Below are 11,943 nucleotides of genomic sequence, written 5' to 3' on the forward strand. Positions count from 1 at the left end.
GGTGTGGCTCGTTGCTACTGCAGAGCCCTGTGAGAAGACGAACCTTCGGCTCGGGGATCTCCCGACTCACGCCGACAACCTCGGACGTACCCCGTCACTTAGTTTTCTACTGCTACTGACACCTACCGGGTGATCTCTAACATGGCTGCCGCACGCCATTCAGACAACTCCCTGTACTAACTAACCACGTCTCCCTTCAGGCACGCGCGCCTCCTGCTATAGCTGTGTGGCCGTCGCCGACACCAGCGAGCGATCGGATGGACAAGCCTGGGCGCTCTCATTGTGGTCTCCAGTGACTCCAATAAGACGAGGTGGACAGCAGCAGCTTCATCATCATGATTTGATGTTTCAGCGATCAGCGACATGGTATCCTTCAATTTAAGCGCGCTCATCGGAACGGACGGCCAGGATCCATCGCAACGACTCGACACGTCTATTTAAATGGAAACACGCGACGGGGAACCCCTGGAGAGCCATTCCTCTTTTTATTTTTTCGTTTGCATTTTATTTTTATTCCCTTCTCTCTCTCGGATCTCGCCTTCTCTGCTTCTTCTCCGTGGCAATGGCGACCATGGAGAGCCTGATCGGCCTCGTGAACCGGATCCAGAGGGCGTGCACCGTCTTGGGCGATCATGGCGGCGAGGGCTCCCTGTGGGAAGCTCTCCCCTCCGTCGCCGTCGTCGGCGGCCAGGTAGCCCCACTCCTCGCGTAACAGCATTCTTCGCTTCCCAGATCGCTCGTACCTGGCATCTTTCGTCAACTCTTGATCATCCTTTTTTTTGGGATCTCAGAGCTCAGGGAAGTCGTCCGTGCTGGAGAGCATCGTGGGGAGGGACTTCTTGCCTCGTGGATCTGGTAACGTTTCAATGCGGATCTCTTTCGATCCATCCTCTGGGGTTCTTGTTTCCTTGGTTATGGTTTGAGATCTATTCGTCTGGATCAGGTATCGTGACCCGGAGGCCGTTGGTGTTGCAACTTCACAAGACGGAGAGTGGGTCGGAGTACGCGGAGTTCCTTCATGCCCCTAGGAGGAAGTATACCGACTTTGGTAGGATCTGATTGATTAGAGCTTAGATTTTCTGTTCTGTTCTTTTTGAAGGCACTTAGTCGCTTTATTTTTGATACATTTTTGTCTCGAAGTTAACAACTTTATCTGTTTTCTTGTTAGCATCATATATTTTACGTTTAGATCTTTTCATCATATCCTTGTTTGGAACGCATACACGCACTTATGAAGGAAAAAATTCTTAATTTCTCAGATTAGTTTGGATTTTTTTCTTCTGGGCTTAGTTTCCGTGAGTTCTATGATTTTGCTGGCTTGCTGGTAGGATGCTGGACCGATGCCCATGATCTGTTAATGAACTTTGGCATTCTCCTACAATGAATAGTTTCTTAAACCCTTGGTGCTATGATCCTGCTATGCTCCTGTTTGTTTCATGTGAATGCCATGCTTTTTCAAGTATCAAATTGTTGGTCCTCAAGTTTATGTTTCTACCAGCTTTGTTAGACCTCTTTTGCAGAGCAAGATTTTCCTAAATAAAAAAATTTGGAGTCATTGAAAAATCTTGATATTTAACTCAGAGAATTATTAAATAACTCCACTTATAATTCAAAAAACATTTTCAGAAATTATACTTGCCAGGACTCCACAAGACTAAAACCAAGATTAAGCTAATAAAAAAGTACTAAAGTTTTAAAAGAAAAAAAGGGAAAAAGGTTTAATCAAATGACTAGTAAATTGACTCAATTATAAGGATAAGTTGGTCTGAACCTAACCTATCGGGACATTTTAAAACTAGGCCATTCGAAGCTTGTACCAACTCTTTCAAGTGTATCTACAAGATTGTCTCGAAAGTAAGGCAGTTGATGTCAATACACAAAAAACAGTATTATATATCTTACTAATTCATGGTTGTTAATCAAGTGTTGGAATGATGGCTTCTGCTGAATCTTATTTCTAAATCTGCTGGAAGTATACAAATATCTATATATTAGATCGTTAATCATTGTACTTTTATTAGATTCATGCAGATAACTATGGTTAATGAAGTATGTTTTTAATTTTATGCATTTGCAGCTGGTGTTAGAAAGGAGATTGCTGATGAAACTGATCGGATAACTGGAAAATCAAAACAAATATCCAATGTTCCAATCCATCTGAGCATTTACTCGCCACATGGTCCGTATGCTTATATAATGTTCCAATCCATCTTTATAGTACTTTTCATGTAAGGATTATTCTTATTTCATAGTCATATGTTTGAGGTTATTTTCCATCCTTTTATCCGTCACAACGGTTTTTCTTGTTTCTTTCATGTTTCCATCACATAAAAGTGGGATATAATATCTACATAAGCTTTGTAATGTTAAAGTCCGATTATAAATCCTGTCTGTTGTGGGGTAATTCAATTAAAAAGATTTAAGATGTACTCGAATTTTGAACATGTTGACAATTATGGTGATTCATTGCTTAGATCCAGGATGAAATGGATGAACTAAAGTAAAAAAAAATACACACACATCTCTTGTTTGAAAATGTTTGAGCATTTGTTCTTAAATGTCTCTCAGTCAGTGGACCTATGCACATATGTACCGGAGGGCAAAACTTGTGTGGAAGCAAGAAGCAAGTGTATCATTAGACAGACAAAATCACCAACAATAGTAGTGGTATTGATGACCTCTAACAACTTTACTGGGATGACTATTGATGTAAGTTGGCAAGGGTGTGAGGCAACAATGTTAGTGCTGATGATGTGGTCCCTAAGGAGAACATCTCGAGAGGAGGATAAGTTTAGTTAAATGAAAAGAAAGTGAGTCAAATAAAGAGTTGAACAATATAGTTTTGATTGATACACGTGGAAACATGGCATTGCACAGAAAGGTATGTGATAGCCAGCCTATTTTGGTTTAGCCATGATGTAAATCCATGCAAATTAACCTTAAGTTGAGATATAGAGACAACATTTAGAATCTAAGCAGTTCATATTAAGAATAAAATTTAGGGATGTTGTCTAGTATTGGGAAAATGCTTTCTAGTGGCAGTATATTGATGACAATTTTGCTGCTGAACAATTATTGTGGTTGCACAACTTTAGATTTGTTTCACATCAACAGTCACAAGGCTCACAACATTCGTACTTGCTTGACTATCCCAACATAGTGGTTAGTAATCCAGTTACACATAATGACCATTAGTTTGATTCAGTTATACTATATCAGTATCAGATGCCGTGCGAGTAGTATCATGTACGAGTTCTTCAATTATAATATTGATTTTCAACAGACTCACATGGCAGATCTTAACCATCTCTTGCTCCAGAATGATGATCCTTTTGGTGGTTAAGGCATGGTTTGTATAGTTTTAAGTAAACAGATTTACAAGTTTTCCAATTATTTACTTGTAATACATGTATCATGTATTAACTTCATACATTTATCATGTATCATGGTTGACCGTAAAAGGTTATGTTTACACATGCCCATTCATGCATTGACATCAAGAGAGAGGTGGCAGAGAACATGCAATCATTTGTAGAATTTGACTTAATGAGTTTTAAATTCAGAAGTCGAAGTCTTCCTTGTTTTCAGTGCTTATTATTGCAAGAGTTTCTAGCGAATATACAAGATATTATATCTTTAAATTTTTGCTGAAATCTTGTAATCTTGTTGTTTCACATTAATGCACTGGTTTTATGTGTGGAACATATTGGATTTCTTCAGATTTCCTGGTTAATATTTTACATAACATTCTTGCATTGTTGTATTATGCAGTGGTTAACTTAACACTCATAGATCTTCCTGGGTTGACAAAGGTTGCAGTAGGTAAATATCTCAGGTCATTTAGTTATCTGTTATGTTCTGCAAACAATTCTCTTTTTACAATGAACTTACTGGATGTTTTTGTTTTTGCAGAGGGACAGCCTGAATCAATAGTCACAGATATTGAAGATATGGTGCGGTCTTATGTTGAAAAGGTAAACAAAATAGCTCTATGTTTTTCTTCTTTTTGTTGTTCCAGGAATTTAATTGTCTGCAGTGAATGATGACATATTTTTAGTTATATCTTTCTTTTATGTTATAGGAATTAAATTGACACAATGAACATTTTTACTAAACAACACATCTTTAGGTTTCTCTTCTTTTCGATGATACAGAAGTTAAATGTATCTAATTATATTGAATTTAATTATCATGAAATGCATGCTATGGGACTTTTTTTTTTTCTCCTTGTTCTCATTCATTTTATTTAGCTTTGTTTAGCATGAAATCTGTATCCATGCTCCTCTACCCCCATGATACATGCCCCAGCTTGGGGTCTGTTCCAGCTGGCATCCCTTTTTTATTTTTCCCACCTATATATTAGAATGTGCCAGGTTGCACGAAATAGTTCTGCTGGCATATGCAATCCACGTTTTTTGTTATCTTGTCAAGGGTAATTGTCGTATCTATTTAAAGTTTGACATTAGCCCACTTATTTTAGTGATGATGATTTTTTAATGCTTGTAGCCCAATTGTATCATACTGGCCATATCTCCTGCGAATCAAGACATTGCCACCTCAGATGCCATCAAGCTTGCAAGGGAAGTAGATCCTTCAGGTAGAAAATTTATTTTATTTCTTCCTATAAGTATTACAAGAAGTTTGAGTAGGAGTTTCTTTCTATGGTTGAGGTTATTTGATCACAGTCAAATGCAAACAATAGCCTTACATTTTTTGTTCTTTTATGTAGGTGAGCGAACTTTTGGTGTCGTGACAAAGCTTGATCTTATGGACAAGGGTACCAATGCTTTAGATGTAGGCTATCCTTGCTTATTATCTGTGAATATGCATCAAAGTGAAATTTGTGATTTTATATTCCTAAGGGGGAACCTGCCTTTGAGACCTTACTTTGCCTCTTCTTGTCCCAGGTGCTTGAAGGAAGATCGTATCGGTTACAACATCCTTGGGTAGGAATTGTTAATCGGTCACAAGCTGATATTAACAAGAATGTAGATATGATTGCAGCACGACGCAAAGAACAAGAATATTTTGCAAATAGCCCTGATTATGGACATCTGGCACATAAAATGGGTTCGGAGTATCTCGCAAAACTATTATCCAAGGTGGCCATCCATGTCTCATTTTTTGGCTTCTTTTTTTTTTTTTTTTTCCTTTCGGTTGGAAAACTTCAAAATTCAAATCACTGAAAAACTTCTCAATGACTTCTTTTGTCTAGCATCTGGAGAGTGCAATCAGAGCACGAATACCAAGTATAGTAGCTTTAATTAATAAAACAATTGATGAGCTTGAGGCTGAGTTGGACCGTCTTGGCAGACCTATTGGAGCTGATGGAGGGGTAAGATTGAGAACAATCTATCGTATTTTTAGGTATGATCTTCATAACTGTAATTTCATAATTGCCTTGCTTTGAATATGCAGGCGCAGCTTTACACAATATTGGAGATGTGTCGTGCATTTGATCGAATTTTTAAAGAGCACTTGGATGGAGGGTAATGCAATCTTTATCTCTTTTTTTTATGGTTTGTGGTCGGGGAATCACTTATCTTCTAATTTTCTTTTGGACAGACTGTTATTAATTCATTTCATTGCCAAAAATCTATTAAAGAAGAAGCAACTTCTGGTAAAATAATATCTTGCAAAGAATTCAGAAATGTCTTTATTTCACTTAATATAGTGGTTCAAGAAGGAAAAGGTCACGGGTGCAATTTCTTCCAATACTCTTCTTTGGCTCTTGAACTCCTCTTAGACAGTGGTCATAAGAGAAACCACTCATTTGCTAATGTTCTCAGAAAGTTATTTATGTTTATAGTCCTAGTCTCCTAGATTGTTCCTCTGATTACCATTAATTCTATAGAAATAAGCAAGGTATTGGTGGATGGTAATCATTTGGTCACTTCAACAATTCACCTGACTTCTTTACATCACCAGCTGAGGTTCTGCACGTACCTTGGATTATTGAAGGTAAGTAGGCCATGGTGGTTGAAAGAAGTCCTATATCAGAATGGGGAAAAAAATAAATAAAAACTACTCACTTATAAAGCAAAAGACATAGGTTGTTTACTTGACATGCTGCTGTGATTTTGCTGTTGTGAGGTTTTCTATGTACTGATATATTGCTTGTTGTCTTAGACGACCTGGTGGAGATAGGATCTATGGGGTTTTCGACAACCAACTACCTGCAGCTCTGAAGAAGCTCCCATTTGATAGACATCTTTCTTTACATAATGTTCGAAAGGTTATTTCTGAAGCAGATGGTTACCAGCCTCATCTGATTGCGCCCGAGCAAGGATATAGAAGGCTTATAGATAGCTCTCTAGGCTATTTCAAGGGTCCGGCAGAAGCATCCGTGGATGCTGTAAAATTCCTTCACTCACTTTTTCTCTCACATTATTTTGTGTAGTATACTATCCTTGCATTGCTTAACATCATGATATGTCATTCCTACTGTGTCTGATATACTTGCTGTATTATTGTGTATTCTTTGAAGTTTACAAAGAGATCAATTAGATAGAGTTGTTCCAATAGCGAAAAAATAAGGGGAGTAGTGAAATAAATGAATTAGATAATAGAAGGAAAAGACTTAAATAAGGCCTTTGGCTGAGAAGAATTTTATCTCAACTTCAAGGAGTTGAAGATCCTGTATCAATAATTAAATTTCATGCAATTACGACAGTAAGGAGTCAAATAAGCTTTTAATTTTTCAAACTAATCTTATTACATGATGCCCTTTAGTGAAGAAATAAGAGTAGAACATAATAATCTTTCCCTTACAAAGATTTTGATGATATTAGAGTTGCAAGAAAAAATTTTGATGTAATTTGTTTGTGTACTTTGGCCAATAGTAATAGATTTTTAATGTCATTGTTACTTTTCAGGTGCACTTTGTTTTGAAAGAACTTGTTCGGAAATCTATTGGTGAAACAGAGGTAACAACTCTTATAGAAAAAACTTATTTAGAAAGTAACTAAATGTATATCTCACATGCCTTATGTTCTTTTGTTTGCTTATATTTCTTGTTATTTCAAATCCTCTTTCTATGTCCATGTAACCTACTGCAAATAGTTCAGACATTATGACTGATTTTTGTTGATGTTGTTGTATAACTGGGAGCAGCCAGCAGCATGATTTTACCTATAGAAGTGTGCAATAAACAACGAAAAATGGTTCATCTATAATAAGTTCAAACTACAAAAGCAAATATTATCTTGGAACTTGGTAGGCCTGTGTGTGCAGCCAAAGATTAACATGTATGTGCTCTTTTTACTTTTACATATTTAAGATCCTAATATTCCAAGCATTATGATGGGTGAAACTAGACACTTGTTCTGTCAGTCATCTGTTGTTTTTTTAATACTTGTGCACAGATTTCTTGATGATACTTCCTAACTCTTTACACTAACAAAACGTTGTCATAATTACTGCATCTAAGGTTTCATAACTGTGCTCAAATTGTCGATCCTCGAAAATTTTCGTACCAGATATCATTGTTCTTGCAAAAGAGAAAAAGAATTGTATCCAGAGAACCATTCAGTAGCAGGTTGGGCTTATGTTACATTTGTCCATCAATTAGACTTCTTAGGGCTCATCAGTCTAATTCATTGAATAGCAGCATTCTGGCTTCCTCATTCAACATCTTGGAAACTTTCTTATATGGGTTTTAATGGTGACATTTTGTTGGTTAAGGAATTCCTCTTAGAAGTTTCAGTGAGCATTATACTTTCTGAGATATCTTGTGCTAGTATGGTTCTGATTTCTGAGTATTGTTTTCAGTTCATCCGATGATTCATGATAACTCGACGGATCGCATGGCCCTCGTGCCGGCGACGCATCATTCAAATTTCTGCCCTATCAACTTTCGATGGTCATTCTAGAAAAACAACTCAAAAAGTAAATTGCAGAAATCTGGAGACATCTTTTTGGTGTTTCCACTTGTTTTCACTCCATTGTTCTCCAACTCCTATAATCAGCTTTTACAGACCATGACCATCCATCATCATTTGTTTTTTAAAACATTTTTATATTGTTATTTTCATCATATTGTTTACTTATGATTAACTTGCAACAGCTTTCTATACATATTCTTGTAATTAATCCGAGAAAACATATGATGCTAGTGATGAGTATGTTAGCGTCTTTCCAATACTTAAAATGTTTATTTTAATATAATGTATCTTTTTATTTTTTATTTTAACTAATATTAGTTGTTTTAGTTTATTAATTTTATTTATAAGGATAACAATGATATTCAAAATTGTTCTAGTTATAAAGAATCAAACTTATGAGTTACACTATGAAAATATATAAGATATGAAACAAATATATTTGAAAATTAATTTGGTTTTATGTTTGTTGGGAAGGTGAATTATATAAGTTATTTATTTATTAAGACAAATAATAAAAAAGTATAGAGAACAAAAGTAAGATTTGCATATGATTTTTATTGATTCTAAAAAGTCTGATAAAATTTGTTGAGATCTATATTCCACTAATCATGTTGATGTCATGAAAAGAATATTTATGATAGTGTGGTCACTAGTTTTAAAACTATGAAGGGTGTCTAATAAGTTTCTTAGGAGTATAGGTTTACATCAGGGATCAACTTTAAATCCTTACATTTTTATATTGGTAATGGACGAATGGATGAACTTGATAGTTAAAGTAGATGAAAGTTTAAATGAAATTAATTACAGACCGGAGTTTTGGAGATAATCCTTGGAAACTAGGATTTTAAATTAAGTAGGATTCAAATTAAATATATGAGATATAATCTAAATAATATAAAGAGAAGAACTGAGGTTGAATGGACAGTAAGTTCGAATAAGTAAAAGTTTTAGGTTTGAGTTGATTATGGAGAAATTGATGAAGATATTATTCATAGAAGTGTCATGAGTTTTGCATGATCACCATTTATGTTCTTAGGCCAGTAGGCCAGCGATGTTTTATGAATATGTGGAGCTAGTAGGAAGTATAGAAAAATAAATGTTTTCGTATGTAGACAATTACATCCAGATTTGACAGAGGATAAAATGAGGGACAATTGTTTAAGATGATATGAGAAGACCTATAGGGAGATCAGTTGTAGATTGATAGCTAGAGGGAGGCCTAAGATGACCTTACTGGAAACTATAAATAGGATATTACTTTATGCAGTGTTCAATTGTGGCAAAAGTTTTTTGTGCCTAATTCCAAATAGTTGGGTCATTAACAATTTGGATTCATTGTTGGTATATATTTCATCCAGACTAGTTGGAGTAAGACAAAATAGAGTGAGCCACTCAAAATTCCATATTAATGGGTGTCTTATGCTTTGGGTTTGACTTTCTTTAATGATTGTTTTGTTTAATGTTTATAATTAAGTAATATTGGACAAGTTTCTATATCTTTGTTTTTTATGCATATACATATCTAAATACATATTTTAACTTTACTGTAAATATTATTAATGGAATATGTTAGCGGATTTTAAATTTCTGTGCATTCTTAATGAATTTTTTTTCTGCATCCTCTAAGCGATACACTGGTCATCTTGATATTTTAATTATGCTCTTGTTTGGTCCAATATTGTTCATTTCATCATGAATGATTTAAAAACCTTGTTGATGTTACTCCCGATGCAGGTTTTGTAAATTGCTACTGATGAGTGTAACAGAATTGCAATTAGTTTTAATTTTAGTTTGCTGTTTTACTCGGTTATATGTGCTTTGTTATGTTATAGTATTCACAAGAATATTATTAGTGCATAATTTGTTTTTTTATCAGAAAGTGGTATATTGGATGTCTTCTCAATGAAGGGACTGGCTTATCAATTATCTCCGTGAGATACCCATGTATCACAAACTGTTTTGGAGTAGCTGCAAGGTCCTGAAGCTTATTGCTTACTTGATTATGCTGATGTGGTGGTGTTGTGTTGCGTTGGTAGGAACTGAAGCGCTTCCCAACTCTTCAGAGTGATATAGCAGCTGCAGCAAACGAAGCTTTGGAAAGGTTCCGGGATGACAGCCGGAAAACAGTTCTTCGTCTAGTAGAAATGGAGTCAGCCTACCTCACAGTGGACTTCTTCAGAAAACTCTCTCATGAACCTGATAAAGGTTCAAATCCTGGTTCAACTCCCAATACTCCAGCACCCGACAGATATGGTGATCACCACCTGAGGAAAATTGGTAAATCCATACATCTGTACTTGTAAAGCATGCATTTGCTCAAGTTCAATTTGGTAGTATTCAAGTTTCATACCTGCAGCATGTCTGAAACAAGATTTCCTCGTATTTTTTTATCCTACTTATGTATATGTATGATGATGTGATATTGCCTTGGCCATGCTCATGACATCTATTTTTGGCATTCTAATCGATTCCGATTTCAGGTTCCAATGTGTCATCTTATGTTGGCATGGTATGCGACACACTGAAGAATACTATACCAAAGGCTGTCGTTCATTGTCAAGTCCGCGAAGCAAAGAAGTCGCTGCTTAATTATTTTTATGCGCAAGTTGGGGGGAGGGAGGTCTGTCTTTCAGCAACTTACTCTTGCTGTAGTTTTTAGTTTCACACCCATTCTATTGATGATGCATGCAATTCTGAAGAAGATATGATATAGGGCTATCAGCCCAATTAGCCATTACTCCAATTACTTAGTGTTTACCTTTCTGTATCCAGTTTAAAAAGTGCCTTCAATCACAAAATATGTTTCATGCAATAATTGATGGTGAATGGTCCATTGGCTTGGTGATTGCCAATTGCTTGGAATGATTGATAGACTTGTATTGTGGCACAATGCCTATTTCTTTTTTGTCTTGCCTGAACCAGTCTCATTTCCTTCGATCTATATAGACCTAAATTTTATGACTCAGCTTACTAAGATAACGAATCTGAAAGAGTAAGAGTAATACTCAAAATTTGTGGCTGATGGCATACTATATATCTTGAAATAGATTAGATGTTCCTTTTTTTGACCCACCAGACAATCAAAAAAGTTAAAACAGGTTGATGTTGCTATTTGTTTGAATGCTTGTTTATTTCATGATTAATTGATGGTAAATTGTGTTTAATCTCAAGCTTTTAAATCTATATGCAAGCCAAAGCTGATTCAATTGACACGTTTGCTTTTATTGCTGCAGAAGAAGCAGCTTAGTGCTATGTTGGACGAGGACCCAACTCTCATGGAGAAGAGAAATGCCATAGCTAAGAGACTGGAGCTCTACAAACATGCAAGAGATGAGATTGATTCTGTTGGCTGGAAATGATAGTCTAAACAGACTGGATATGAGATCTGCATATTACAACAATTATAATGGCTACCAAAGGAAAGGTTCCATTTCGACACTTGACGTTTTCATACTTGAAGCAAAATGCCTTCAAACATCATGAAGAGCATCAGTCTATTGATTGATCATTTTATCTCTTTTATTCTTTGTAACACTTGAACTGTAACTACAATTGCGATTGATCTTCAACATGAAGAGTCTGTTATACGGTTAGATATTTGGTTCTCATTGGTGATTTCTACACAGCATACTATTCATGTTGTTAGCTACAGTTACATTGTTTTTCCTATTGGAATTCTATGCATAAGGTGTTCACACAAAAAGGCAAAAATCTTGTTGGTTCATAATCTATCTGGGTTTGTGCTCGTCTTACATTCTGTTGTTTGTGTGTGTGTCGAAGGGGGGTATGTCAATGGATCGCATCGACTTGGTATGGAATCCAACCAACTTAAAGTTTGATTTCTATGCAGATTGGGAGCATGATGAGTTAACTAGTCACGGATCTTTCCAAGGCAAAATGGCTGCGACGCTTTCCATCCACTAAACCAAATAGAGATCAATTTTGTGAGAAATTAATTTTTTTTGAAGCGCTTTGTGATAGATCATGGGACGCGGTAAGTCGATCGGACGGTCGTCAGACATCGCACAGCTGAGTGGGTTCTGAACACTGCGAGTGTTAA

The 11,943-nt window shown here is 36.0% G+C and overlaps 1 protein-coding gene across 1 annotated transcript; it reads left to right on the forward strand.

Moving 5' to 3' along the window:
• Positions 1-141: 141 nt before the first annotated feature.
• LOC103991381 (phragmoplastin DRP1C) lies at positions 142-11,478 on the forward strand. Its single transcript, XM_009410820.3, has 16 exons — positions 142-691; positions 792-855; positions 944-1,048; positions 2,078-2,179; positions 3,772-3,822; positions 3,913-3,974; positions 4,507-4,597; positions 4,730-4,794; positions 4,908-5,102; positions 5,216-5,335; positions 5,419-5,489; positions 6,130-6,355; positions 6,876-6,926; positions 9,920-10,160; positions 10,364-10,503; positions 11,117-11,478. The coding sequence occupies exons 1-16, from the start codon at positions 563-565 to the stop codon at positions 11,240-11,242; spliced, it is 1,839 nt and encodes a 612-aa protein (XP_009409095.3). The 5' UTR covers positions 142-562; the 3' UTR covers positions 11,243-11,478.
• The last annotated feature ends 465 nt before the right edge of the window (positions 11,479-11,943 follow it).

Source organism: Musa acuminata, chromosome BXJ3-7, assembly GCF_036884655.1.
Source record: "Musa acuminata AAA Group cultivar baxijiao chromosome BXJ3-7, Cavendish_Baxijiao_AAA, whole genome shotgun sequence".
NCBI classification, from domain to species: domain Eukaryota; kingdom Viridiplantae; phylum Streptophyta; class Magnoliopsida; order Zingiberales; family Musaceae; genus Musa; species Musa acuminata.

Excerpts from the sequence above, each read along its gene's own strand:
- LOC103991381 (XM_009410820.3), top strand. The coding sequence starts at position 563 with ATGGCGACCATGGAGAGCCTGATCGGCCTCGTGAACCGGATCCAGAGG. Across the intron at positions 5,336-5,418 it reads CTATTGGAGCTGATGGAGGG|GCGCAGCTTTACACAATATT; the intron begins GTAAGATTGAGA and ends TTGAATATGCAG. Across the intron at positions 10,161-10,363 it reads TCACCACCTGAGGAAAATTG|GTTCCAATGTGTCATCTTAT; the intron begins GTAAATCCATAC and ends TTCCGATTTCAG.